The sequence below is a fragment of the Culicoides brevitarsis genome, chromosome 2 (assembly GCF_036172545.1).
Source record: "Culicoides brevitarsis isolate CSIRO-B50_1 chromosome 2, AGI_CSIRO_Cbre_v1, whole genome shotgun sequence".
In the NCBI taxonomy this organism is placed as follows: domain Eukaryota; kingdom Metazoa; phylum Arthropoda; class Insecta; order Diptera; family Ceratopogonidae; genus Culicoides; species Culicoides brevitarsis.
Genome location: NC_087086.1, coordinates 17299487 through 17311627, shown reverse-complemented (window position 1 = coordinate 17311627; position 12141 = coordinate 17299487). Strand labels below are relative to the sequence as shown.

The 12141-nt window shown below is 39.8% G+C and overlaps 1 protein-coding gene across 1 annotated transcript; it reads left to right on the top strand.

Annotated features, from left to right (window-relative positions):
- The first annotated feature begins 3 nt into the window (after positions 1-3).
- LOC134828624 (titin-like) lies at positions 4-10713 on the top strand. Its single transcript, XM_063841606.1, has 6 exons — positions 4-389; positions 525-9500; positions 9563-9700; positions 9762-9936; positions 9997-10163; positions 10229-10713. The coding sequence occupies exons 1-6, from the start codon at positions 260-262 to the stop codon at positions 10510-10512; spliced, it is 9870 nt and encodes a 3289-aa protein (XP_063697676.1). The 5' UTR covers positions 4-259; the 3' UTR covers positions 10513-10713.
- Positions 10714-12141: the final 1428 nt, after the last annotated feature.

Here is a 12141-nt window from a genome sequence, read left to right as displayed (position 1 = left end):
AAACAACAAAATTCAAGTCCTGCATCTTTTTTATCGGAAAGTCATGGAAAATCGAACAAAATTATGGTCAAAATTACCAATAATTCGCAGAAACTGTAGCAATTTGTAAAAATTTGTGTAAAATATAGGCTAAGGAGAGGAAAACATCGTAAAAACACGACAATTATAGTTGCGCGTCTACTTGATTCATTCATCATCACGTATACACAAGCTACACAGCGCATAGAAAACACTACAACAAAAAAAACGAAGGAAAAAAATGTCTTCTGCTCTCGCAAATCCCGATTTTGCGGTAATTTGTGCGTTCTTCGATCGTTTCGCGGACCTTTGTGGCATCGAGAAGCAAGACACGAAGCAAATAGTCGAATGGATGGAGAACACAGACGACGGTAAGTGTGCCAAATATCCGAGATTTTCTGTGTGTGCTGCACTACGAATGAGAGAAAATCAAGATGGGAGCTTGTATACACATCGCGCGAGTACAGATTAAAAAAATAATTATTCGTTTTTTTGCTTTTTTTTAGTGCATCCCGAGTTGGCTGACCTTCACATGAAACTTCTGCGAAAGCTACGGAAGACGGTGCACGCCCCACGATGGGAAAGGGCTCTCATCAAGTTCTGCTACGTGAGTACATCGATGCAAGATGCTTGGGAAATCGAGAGATTTGGATACAAAAAAGCCAGTATGGCAGTTAAGCTGCGAGTTCTCAAAGCGTTACTCGAATTTCAGTTTGATTTAAATGTGAAATTCAAAAATGCGATAAATCTTGCGGGAGCGAATGATTTAAGAGGTACCCCGATTGGCAAAGATGAATATGGGAATGCCTATTGGTACTTTCTCGATGACAAATGCAATATTTTCATCTATCAGGAGAACTCTGACGACGAAACGTGGCGTCTTGTGGCGAATACGAGAGAAGAATTTGTGCAGTTGATTCAAAGACTGAAAGATCGAGTGCCTATTGCGCCTCCCGCTGATGAAATTATCGACGAAGAGGACAGTAGCAATAGTCAACCAGCAATTCCGCTTAGTGCAGTGACAAAAGAAGAGCCTGTGAAGGAAGAGGAAGAGACAAATAAAGTTGCTAGTCTCAAAATCACACTCACGAACCCCGATAAAGACGGTGTCTCGGAAATTGTGAATAAAACAGAAGCAGAAGAAGAGACGGAGATCAAACAAGAAGTTACCAGTCACAGTGATAGTCCATTGAAAATCACAATTACGACAAAAGGTCGCAAAGGAACGCCCAAAAAACTCGCAGAAAGTGTCCCTGAAGAAGCTCCGGTGAAAGAAGAACCCGTCGTTGTCGCAAAAGAAGCAACTCCCGAGCCCGAAGTTCCCGCCAAAAAGGGTCGAGGACGAGGTCGTAAAACAAAATCGCCCGTAAAAACCCCGCCAAAGGCAGCACAAGCCAGCAAAAAGCAAGAAAGTCCGAAAAATCCCACGAAACGAGGCGCAGCAGCGCGTGGCGGAAAGAGAGCTCGTCGTTCGGGTAGAAACACACGAAACCACAAGGCATCTGAAAGTGACGAAGTTGGTTCCGAAATCGAAGAGGAAACGTTACATGTGCGAGGCGAAGGTAGCGGAGCCGAAAACGAAGCAATTTTCGAGTGTAGTGAAGTAATCGAGGAATGTGTCATGTATTTTCATGGTGAAGGTGCCGGCTACGAGTCACTCGTTGGAAATCCCGAGCCAAACAACGACACAAACAAAGAACAGGCAAAAACCACACCAATCGTTAAGCAATCATTCTTCTTTGGATCACCGGGTTGTCTTAAAAATCGACCAATGACAGCTTTTGGCAGCTCATCTCTCTTCAGTTTCGGCGGACAAGCAACATTTGGCGCAAGTTCAAGCACTACAACTACCCCGAAGTCAACTCAAGCAAATAACGACGATAAAAAAATCGACGATGTGATCGACGAAGTTGACAAAAGTAGTGAAAAAATCAACCTCACGCCGTGCAAAAGCTTTACCACGCAAAAACCTTTGGAATCGTTACCAGTTTCTAAGCTCGGAAACACACAAAACTTCGAAGACATCATCGACGATGACTCAAATGAATCGTCAAAGGCAACAGAAACCGAAGACAGTGGATGCCCAGCGTCAACGAACAATCTCACAACCAACAAAAATGACACGGATAAAGTTGAATCTGTTCCTACGCCAGATGAAGCGCCAAGTTTATCGGAAAAACTCGAAGATACGCCGCCTTTAACGCCCACAGAACTTCCAAATGATGCACCTGAAGTGAATAACGAACAAAAAACGAATAATGAATCGACATCACAAGAAAAAAATAGTGAAACAGAGAATAATTTGTCGGAAAATCAATCGGAAGTAAGCATATCAGATATTCCATTACCCGAAAAAATGCCAGAAAATAATTTAGAAACAAAAAAAGAGACAGTAGAAACGAACAATATTAGTGAAAATGTAAAAAATGAAGAGACTCTTGAAAAAATTAGTGAAAAAAATAACGAAGAAAGTTCAAGTGAAGTAAAATTATTGAATGATGTGCAAGAAACAAAAACTGAAGAAAAAGCACCAGAGGTAGAAAAGCCTGAAAATTCAAGTGAAACGCCTTCAGAAGAAGTTCCTGCTCAAAATACTGAAGTTACGACCGTTGAAGAAGTTGAGCCAGTTGAAAAAGTCGAACCTGTTGAGAGCAATGAGACACCTATGGAAACTTCCGTTCCACAAATTGAAGATTCTGTTACACCTGAAGCAGAAATTGAGGCTGAAAATGTTCCATCAAACGAAGAATCGACTTCTGTTGAACCAACAACAAGCGAAATTGCTCCTGAAGAAAGCGAAAAGACTGAAAATGCACTAAATGACACAAAAGTTAACGAAGAGTCAATTGTTGATGTTCCAGAAGAATCAAAAGTTGATGCAACTGAAAAGCCTGAAGATGCAAAAGTCTCAACGGAAGAGCCAACTGTCTCAAAAGAAGTCGAAAATACAAGTTCAGAAAGTACAAAACCAGTTTCTCTCGTGCCCTATGAAAGTGAGGACTCTTCTTCAATGGCTTCTGTACCAGAAAATTCCGTTCCTGAGAAAAAAGAGACGCCTTTAGAGGAAAAAGTTGAAGCAAGTGACTCGAAAAAGGAAGAAATTCTGAATGAAGAGCCTGAAAAAGTAACAGAAAAGGAAGAAATTTCAGAAAAAGAGCCTGAAAAAGTAACAGAAAAGGAAGAAATTTCAGAAAAAGAGCCTGAAAACGTAACAGAAACACAAGAGTTGCCAAGTAAAGACAAGTCCGAAGAAGTTTCTGAGGAAAAATCGACAAAAACTGAAGAATCAACAAGTAAAGTCGAGCCTGAAGAAGTTTCAGAATTGACAAAAACCGAAGAATCGTTAAAAATAAATGAACCTGAAGAACAAGTTTCAAGCGAAGTTTCAGAAAATTTACCAACTGAAAGTAATTCTAAAGAAATTGTCACTGAAGTCTCGACCACTGATGAAATTTCATCAAATATTTTGGAAGAATCTCAAGAAAAAACTCAAAAACTCAACCAAGAAGAGCCAAAAGAGACATCAGCAGTCGAAGAAGTTAGTCAAGTTGAAGAATCATCATCTGTCATAACATCAGTTGAAACTCCAAAAGAACCAGAAGTGCAAGAAAATGTCACTCCGGTTGAAAATCAGCCAACTGAATACATTTCTGAAACAATTGAATCAGTGCCTGAAGAACCTGTTTCGTGTGAACAAGTCAATGAGACGTCTGAAGAACCTGTTTCGTGTGAAAAAGTCAATGAAGAGTCAATTTCAGTCGAAAGTCATCCAACCGAAAGTAGCGAAAAACTTGAAAATGAGTTACCAAAAGAAGATTCATTGATTGAAGAGCCAGAAACTAAAGATATTGAAGAAATTAGCAATTCAATGACTGCAACTGAGGAAAAAACTGTTGAAAATCCTGTTTCTATTACTGAAGAACAACCAGAAAAAGTTGAAGAAGTCACTAAAGTCACTGAAAAATTGGAAACGTCTCAAAATTTGTCCGAAATTTCAATTGAATTGCCAACAAAGAGTGATTCGTCGAGTAGTCAAGCTCTTCACATCGTAGAATCTGATGAAAAATCCAACGTTTCAACAAAAATCGACAGTGACTTACAAAAAGAAGACATTTCCGACAAACAAGAAGAAGTTGTCGAATACCAGCAAAAGAAGAAACGTGCACGAACGGAATCCGGTTCGCTCAAAGAACGAATTCTGTTCCGACCACAAATTGACTTTGTTCAAAATGATGTACAACAACCATTTACCTCAACAAGTACCGAAGTGCAAATTCACGAAAAGGCTGAAAAACTGGAAATTCAACCGGAAAAAAGCTCCGCGGAACACTCCAACGTGTCATCTCTCGAAGAACAAGACGCGAGTCGCGGTAGCAGAGAATCAAATCTCACAAAGGAACCACAACAACAACGTCCCTTCATTCCCTTCGAAGAATCTCAGAACGCCAATGATGCGCTGTACGCTTCATCGACGGAATCTAGCAAAACAGATGTCATTGACGAGTCAATTAACACGCAGAAATATGTGTCGAAGCGCGAAAAGGCAATGCAACGAACGACATTTAACGACTTTTCCGTATCGAAACTGATTGGAAGCAATCAAGAGGCAGCGAAAGAATCCAAAATCGAGAGTTTAAGTGTCGAAAATATGGTGAATGAAAAAAGTTTCGAAGCTCCGACGACATCTGTGCATCAAGTTGAACTGCAATCGACATCGTCGCCTTACAAACATTCGATCGAAAGTATGATGGCGAAGAGTCCGAGGTCATCTCCGAGTCCCCAACCTGAACAAAGTGCACCATTGGATCTACAAAAACATTCAACGGAAGTCGTTTCGCCTGAAAAAGTCGAAGTTCCTGTGGCAGAGACCAAATCTCGAGGTCGCGGAAGAAGAAAAGTATCCAACGAATCTGAATCAGTTCCTGCAGAAGAGAAAGAAAAACCCGCCGAAGTCGATGTTCCTGCAAAAACCCAACCAGAAGTTTCTGCTGAAACGGAAGACAACGCAATTCGAGCTCGTCGAGGTCGCAAAAAGAGTACGCCTGTGAAGCATGAGAATCCAACGACAGAGTTAATCAGCATTAAACCCACATACGTGTCGGATCCCTCAAAAAGTGACGTAATTGAGAGCAAAAGACCTCGAAAATCGGTCAGTCCTGAAAAAGTTGTCAAACCACCTGTTGAACCCGAAGTCGTTACCCCAGAAAAAATGACACCAAAACTCAGAGCAAAGGCTTTAGCGAAGAAATCCATCTCACAAGAATCTCCGGAAAAGTCTGAAACGGATCCAAGTCCTGCGAAATCCGAAAAATCAGAAGAAATCAAACCAGCAAAGGAACAAGAAGTCGCCAAAAAGGTCGAAGTCGATGAAAATGTTGGCCGATCAACGAGAACTCGTCATAAAAGAGCCGCAAACGAGCCTTTGGTCGAAACGCAAGTCGCTAAAGAGCAAAAAACGAGTCCTGCGAAGACTGATGCGAAAGTTCGTGGCAGAAAACGTCGAATGTCAGAAGAAGAATCGCGCAAACGACAAAGTTCTGAAAGTGATAATGATGTTTTTGATCAAAATGTGGAGCCATCAGCGGTTTCTGAGTCGTCGGAAGAGGATTTCATCGCTCCAGCTGGCGGAAAACGTGCAAAAATGCGTGGCAAGCAAATCGATACGTCACTCCGTAAGGAAGTTGAGACGAAAAAGCAACAAGAAATACCGACAACTAGCGATGCTAGCGAAGATGATCCCGCTCCACGCACGAGAGGAGGACGACAAACGAGAAGATCAGGAGGAACAACCACTTCGCCGCCTGAAAAGAAAAAGACAGAAACAGTTTCAACGAAAATCGAAGAAAAACCTCAAGAAGAACCGAGACGAGGTAAAGCAAAACGACGAAATGAAGCAACAAACAAGGCACCAACTGAAGAATCCGCGTCGGATGTCAAAAAAGAAGAGGAAGTTGCAAAGAAGGAAGAAAAAATTGAGAAAGTTGAAACGAAAGAAACGGAAGAAACAACTCCAATCAACAGTCCTGACTCGAAAAAGGCAAAAATTGAAGAGTCTCCTGTTGAAAAACCTGTGGAAGCTGAAGCAGAATCACAATCAGAGCCCAAAAAACGCGGAGGTCGTCCACGAAAAGGAGGAGCTGCTGTTTCAACAACAACGCCGAAGAAGACTGTCAACGCAGTTTCAAGCGAAATTGATCCCTCGAACGTCATTACTGCTGAAAACGATGCTCCTGTGCGTCAATCTCGTAGAATTGCTCAAGCAAAAATTCGTGAGGAAGCGGAACGACGAAAAATGGAAGAGATCATGCTCGCTCAATTGAAAGCTGATAACGATAAGAAGAAACGTGCTGAAGCAAAAGACAAAGATTTCGTGCCAAGAGGCTTCAAAGTCTCGTCAGACAGCGATAATGACGATTCAAATGCATCGGGGAGTCGTAAAAGAAGCCGTAAAAAGCGCAAAGACCCAAAAACGTGGAAAGAAAATGCCAAAACGAGCGACGAAAGTAGTTCTGAAGAAGTTGAGGAAGAAGAAGATGCCCATTCAGAGCCCGATGTCAGACAAGCAGCGTTAAAAAGTGATCACGAATTCTCGTGTGAGTCGGAGGATGAAGATGCGCAAGCGATACCCACAAAACGAGCTCGTACCGTGAAGAAAGAAGATCAAGACGACAGCGACGACGATAATCCGGAACACGCTTGTCAAAAATGTCACAAAACTGACCATCCAGAGTGGATTTTGTTGTGTGACACGTGCGACAAGGGGTATCATTGTTCCTGTTTGAAGCCCGTTTTGTTCTTGATTCCCGAAGGCGATTGGTTCTGCCCGCAATGTCAACACACAAAACTCATTGAAACGTTGGAACAAAAGCTGCTGGACTTTGATTTTCTTACGCGACAACACGAATTGGCGGAAATTCATCGTCAACGCGAAGAAAAACTGGCAGCTGAGAAGGAAGAAGCGAAACGTGTCGAAAAGGAACGATGTGAAGCTGAGCGAAAACTCGAGGAAGAAAACGCTAAACTCAACAAAAAATCAGATTCAACGGAAAACAGCAGTGATGGAAGTTCTGATTCAGATTCGGATGACGATAAGCCGTTGTATAAGTTGCGAAGAAGGAATCAAGTGCCCGTTACGTATCGCTTCAACGACTACGACGACATGATAAATCGCGCCATTCGCAAAGACATGGAAGAAGTTGAAGAAGCTAACCAAGGTTCGGGAAATGCGGGTCGAGGAAAAGACATTTCCACAATTATCGAGGCCGATAAGGAGGAAAAACGGCGACAAAGCATGGGTTTGGATGAAAATGATCCGAAACCGGGTGTCGAAAAGGAGCCTGGCGAAACGAGTGAAAGTGAAGAAGAGAAAAAATCCGATAAAAATGAGGAAGATGACGATGATGATGCTCCAATTAGACGACCGACGAAGAAATCATCAGGTTCAAAGAAGAAAAAGCCTCGACGGAAGCTTAACCAATTAGATTTGAGCTCAGACGAAGACGATCCAACTGACGAAAGTTTCAAAGGAAGTTCCGATTCGAGTGACGAAGAAGAAAATTTCAGTGCTTCAAGTGCAGAAACGGAAAGTTCGCTCGAGTTGGCTGCATATCGTCGAAAAGCGAACAAAGATGGAAGAGCTTATGCGACGCGTCGTCGAAGACAGCCACGCATGGAAACATTTATCAACGACAATGACAGCGGCGAAGAAAGCGACGTGAAACCGACTAGAAAAAAGAAGAAAAAGAGCGATTCCGAGGAATTTGAGCTGTCAGATGGATCTGACGAGGGCTCCGGAGGTTCGGAAGAAAGTGAAGACGTTGATAGCGAAGAACTTTGTGACGACAGCGATTCAGATTCTGATTCGGAATATCGTTGGTCCAAAAGTAAGAAGAAAAAGCGCGAAAGTTCAGGAGTCCCAACACAAGCGGCAGGAAAACAACCCAGAAAAGGCTTTGGCAAGAAACGACCCGTCAAAAAACCCGAAGATGAGGATAAAGCATTCCGTGCTGGAATCTCCAAGAAGAAAATTTTATCGGAAAAGAAGAAGGAAGAATCCGAAGATTCGGATGACAGCGATAAACCTATTCGTAAAACGCGTGGAAGACAAATGCATTACTTGGAAGACGATTTTGAGAGTTCTGATGAGGGAATCAAGCCTGGCGTCTTTAGACCTGACACTCCGCCAGAAGAGAGAGAAGCATTCATTCGAAAACAGGAGGAAATCAAACGAATGTTGGCTGAAAAGAATGCCGAAGCAGCAAAAGCGTTAGCTACCCCTACGATTTCGGGCAAGCCAGAAGTGAAAATCGATCCTCCAATGGACAATATTTCGATAATTCCTGCTTCGGTGATTGAAAATGCAAAAGCTTTGGACTCGGATTATCATAAAATCAAGCCGGGACAATCGGTGTTCGATGATTTGCCGGATGATTTCAACCCGGATGAAATGGATGACGAGGAATTGGAAAAAATGATGGAAGAAGAGGACTTTGCGAATCATCAACTTAAGCTTGCGAGTGATTTGAAACAGAAAAAATTGAAAGATGGCGAGTCACCGAGCAAAAAACCATTGCTAATGCCTGATCCTTCAGTGTTACCAACGAATCTCGTGAAATTACCGAAGCAAGTTGAAAAGAAATTGAAGAAAAAGAAGGAAGAAGATGGCGAGCCTCCTGCGATGGTTCAAGCTCCAATCGCAAATATTCCCACAGAAGCTGAAGCTAAAAGACGTGAAATGCCTCCAAAACCGTCACATATGCCTTTGCATCCGAATGCCCCGCCAAATGTCACGATAGCCACTCAAGGTCCCTTACCGGGAAAATTATCGCCTCATTCGATGCATCAACAGCACGCACCTCCAATGCCGCATCCGTATCAAGGAGGTCCTCCGAGATTCCCACCTGGTAGTTTACCGCCTCATTTGTACGCTCAAATGCGTCCCGGAATTCAACCGCATCCAGGAATGCCCGGATTTGGTGGTCCTCCGCAGCATTTGGCAAATATGTATCCACAAAATATTCGAGCAGGCATGCCAAGCAATTTAAATCCTGCGTTACGTTCGCTCATGAGCATGCCTCCGAATATTCCGCCGTCACCGCATCAACGTCATCATGGTCCGGGACCTCTTGCAATGAATCCTCTCATGGCAATGAGCCAAATTCCTGCTGGAACTGGACCTCCGCCACAAATGCCGAATCGAAATGTGCCTCCAACGATACATAAAGATCTTCCAACGACGCCATCGTCTGTGATTCAAGCAACTTCTCCGCATGTAGTTCATGCTCCTGCGCAACAACCAGCTCCGAATGTTCCGCCAAGTCAACCACCGAAAGAAACAGCAGCTCCTGAAGATACATCTCCTGTGAAAAAACGCGGAAGACGCAAGAAAATCACGCCTTTGAGAGATGACTTGCCCAAAAATGATCCTACACAGTCAATTATGCAGATGAAGCCCGAATTTAAAGCACAAATACCTCCAGCTGGTAAGTTAAAAACCTTAATTTTGTACTAAAAACATTTTTTCTAAATAATAATTTCTTTGTAGATGCTGCAAAATTGTCTGTTGTTGGTCAACCACAATTGTTCAGTTTGACCCAAGCTGCTCCCGCATCCGTAATTACAAGAGTTATTCCACAATCGCCTACTTTAACGAATATTTCAAAGACATCACCGTTACCAACCTGTAAGTTTTTCACAAATTTTTAATATTTTTCACGAAATTCATCAAAAAAATTTAATTTTAGCACCGCAAATTTATTCCAAATCACCTCCGCATCCATCACGAGGACCTCCAATCCCAAATCCAGGCGCAGGCGCCTCTCAATCACCATCTGCGGCTCCGCCAAAATCGTCACCGCATTTGCCTTCAGAGCCAGGAAGATTGGCAGCATTACATTCGCAACCTCCAAATCCCTATCGGTAAGTTTTTCCTCGAAATTTATCACAAAAATCAATTTTAACATAAAAAAAATTTTTTAGACATTCACCAAGCGGCGTAATTTATCATGGCGCTCCTCCAGGTGCTCGTGTATATCACGATCCCGTGCCGATTCATCACAGAATTCATCATTCTGGACCTCCGCCAGCTGGCACGCCGCCATCTGCTGGATCTAGATCGCCCTCTACTCGTCCCGGATTGTATCCTGGTAAGAAATTTATTGAAAATTTCCCGATTTTTAATAAAAAATTAACAAAAAATTCAAATTTTTAGGTCAATATCCTCCGCATCATCTCCCGCCTCATCAATTCCCGCCATATCCATTTGCAGCAGGAGGTCCTCCTCCAACATCGACAAATCCAGCGGAAAATCGCTCTCCTGCCCATTCAACGAGCTCAGCAGGATCTCCGTATCAACCGCCCGGCAATCGAACTCCTCAAACTTTCGTCAATGAAGAAGATCGACCAAAAAGCGGAGGCGGAAACAACGCAGGAGGCGCAGGAGAATTCAGTGGACTTGTGAGCTATTTCAGTTCGCAACACGACGACTTGGCGTAAACTAAAAAAAAAACATCACAACTAAAAAAAAATGTAAATATCAAACAAATCGAGACCTCGAATTGACAAACACACAAAAAGAAACGGTATTATGAATATTTAACATAAATTTATAAAGAAAATATTACAAAAAAAAATTAATAATCAAACAAAAGTCTAGTTTTAATACAGAAAAAATGCTTAGTACGAAAAAATTTATACTTCTAATCATCACTCATGTACTAAAAAAATAAAAATATTTATTTAATAGTTTTTAAGAACAAAACAATAGTTGATAGAAACATTACATGACATTTTATCAATTTTTAAAGGTATTTATTTTTATTTTTACAACTCACTTAATTAGGACTTAATTAAAAATAATAAAAATAGAATAAAAATGAAAAAAAGTATTAATTTTATTTAGCTAAATTTAAAAATCTAGAATAAAAATGCAATCCAGGCAATATTTGTATGAATGTAAAAAAAACTCATGAATTTAGATACAGATTTTTTTTGTAAATAAATAAAACACTTGTTAAATATCTAATTTTTGATTTAACACAAAAAAAAACTTGTAGAAAAGCTGTTTTTGATAAGAATTTTTTAGTTAAGTCATTTAGTTAGTCAATATATGCAACGGAACAGGAAATGTTAGAAGCTTTGGAAAACAATTAATTATTAAAATTAAAATAAACTTCATTAAATTAATATATTTAAAATAATTAATTAATTAATTAGAAATTTAATTAAAATAAAATTATGAAAAAAAGAAGAATGTTTAAAACAGAGCAAACTGAAATTGAAAATTGTGTATTATAAAAGTAAATAAAAAAAATGATCAAAAAATTAAAATTTTTGTTTTAATGAATTTATTGTAGGATTTTTTTAATTTTCCTAATTTTTCTAAAATTAAATCTGCAACAAGTTCTTAAAAATTTTAAATTTTTCTGAAAAATGTAATGTTTTAACGTAAATTTTTTTTTATATTTTTTCTCAAATAATTTCAAATTTAAATTTCTTAAAATTTAATTTTAAAGAAAAAATTCTTGCTTTAAAATTAATTTTTTTTTCATTTTTATATAAAATTTTTATAAAATTTCATCAAATATTTATGAAAATATTACACAAATCGAATAAAAATAAATAAAAGACTCCACTATCATCAAGAAACGAACCTTCAATCCCTAAAAATAATTCAATTCAATCGTTTGCCGGTAATTTATTCGCTTGTATGATTCATCTTTCGGTGAGTTCCATACCGCAAGACAACATTAAAAACACGAGTTTTTCACTCACGAAACATAAAAATGAACTAAACTAATACAAAAACATCGAATTTTTATAGCAAACGACCTGCTTTATACACGAACTGCAATTATTATTCAACAAGTGTCTGTTCGAGAAAATGACTCAAAGAAACATTACTTACTATAAAAAGACCTGTACTTCTACATGGATACATAATTTTACGCAGGTGAGTGTGTGCATACAGATTCGATACGCTGCTACAGGTAAATAAGGTTTTTCTTTGTTCATCAGAAATTGACATAATAAATTTTCTTTAAAAATTATAAAAAATTATTAATCAAGAAAATAATTTTTTTGAACAGTTTTTAATTTAAAAAAAAATATTTTTATATATAAATT

Excerpts from the sequence above, each read along its gene's own strand:
- LOC134828624 (XM_063841606.1), top strand. The coding sequence starts at position 260 with ATGTCTTCTGCTCTCGCAAATCCCGATTTTGCGGTAATTTGTGCGTTC. Across the intron at positions 9,501-9,562 it reads AGCACAAATACCTCCAGCTG|ATGCTGCAAAATTGTCTGTT; the intron begins GTAAGTTAAAAA and ends ATTTCTTTGTAG. Across the intron at positions 10,164-10,228 it reads TCGTCCCGGATTGTATCCTG|GTCAATATCCTCCGCATCAT; the intron begins GTAAGAAATTTA and ends TCAAATTTTTAG.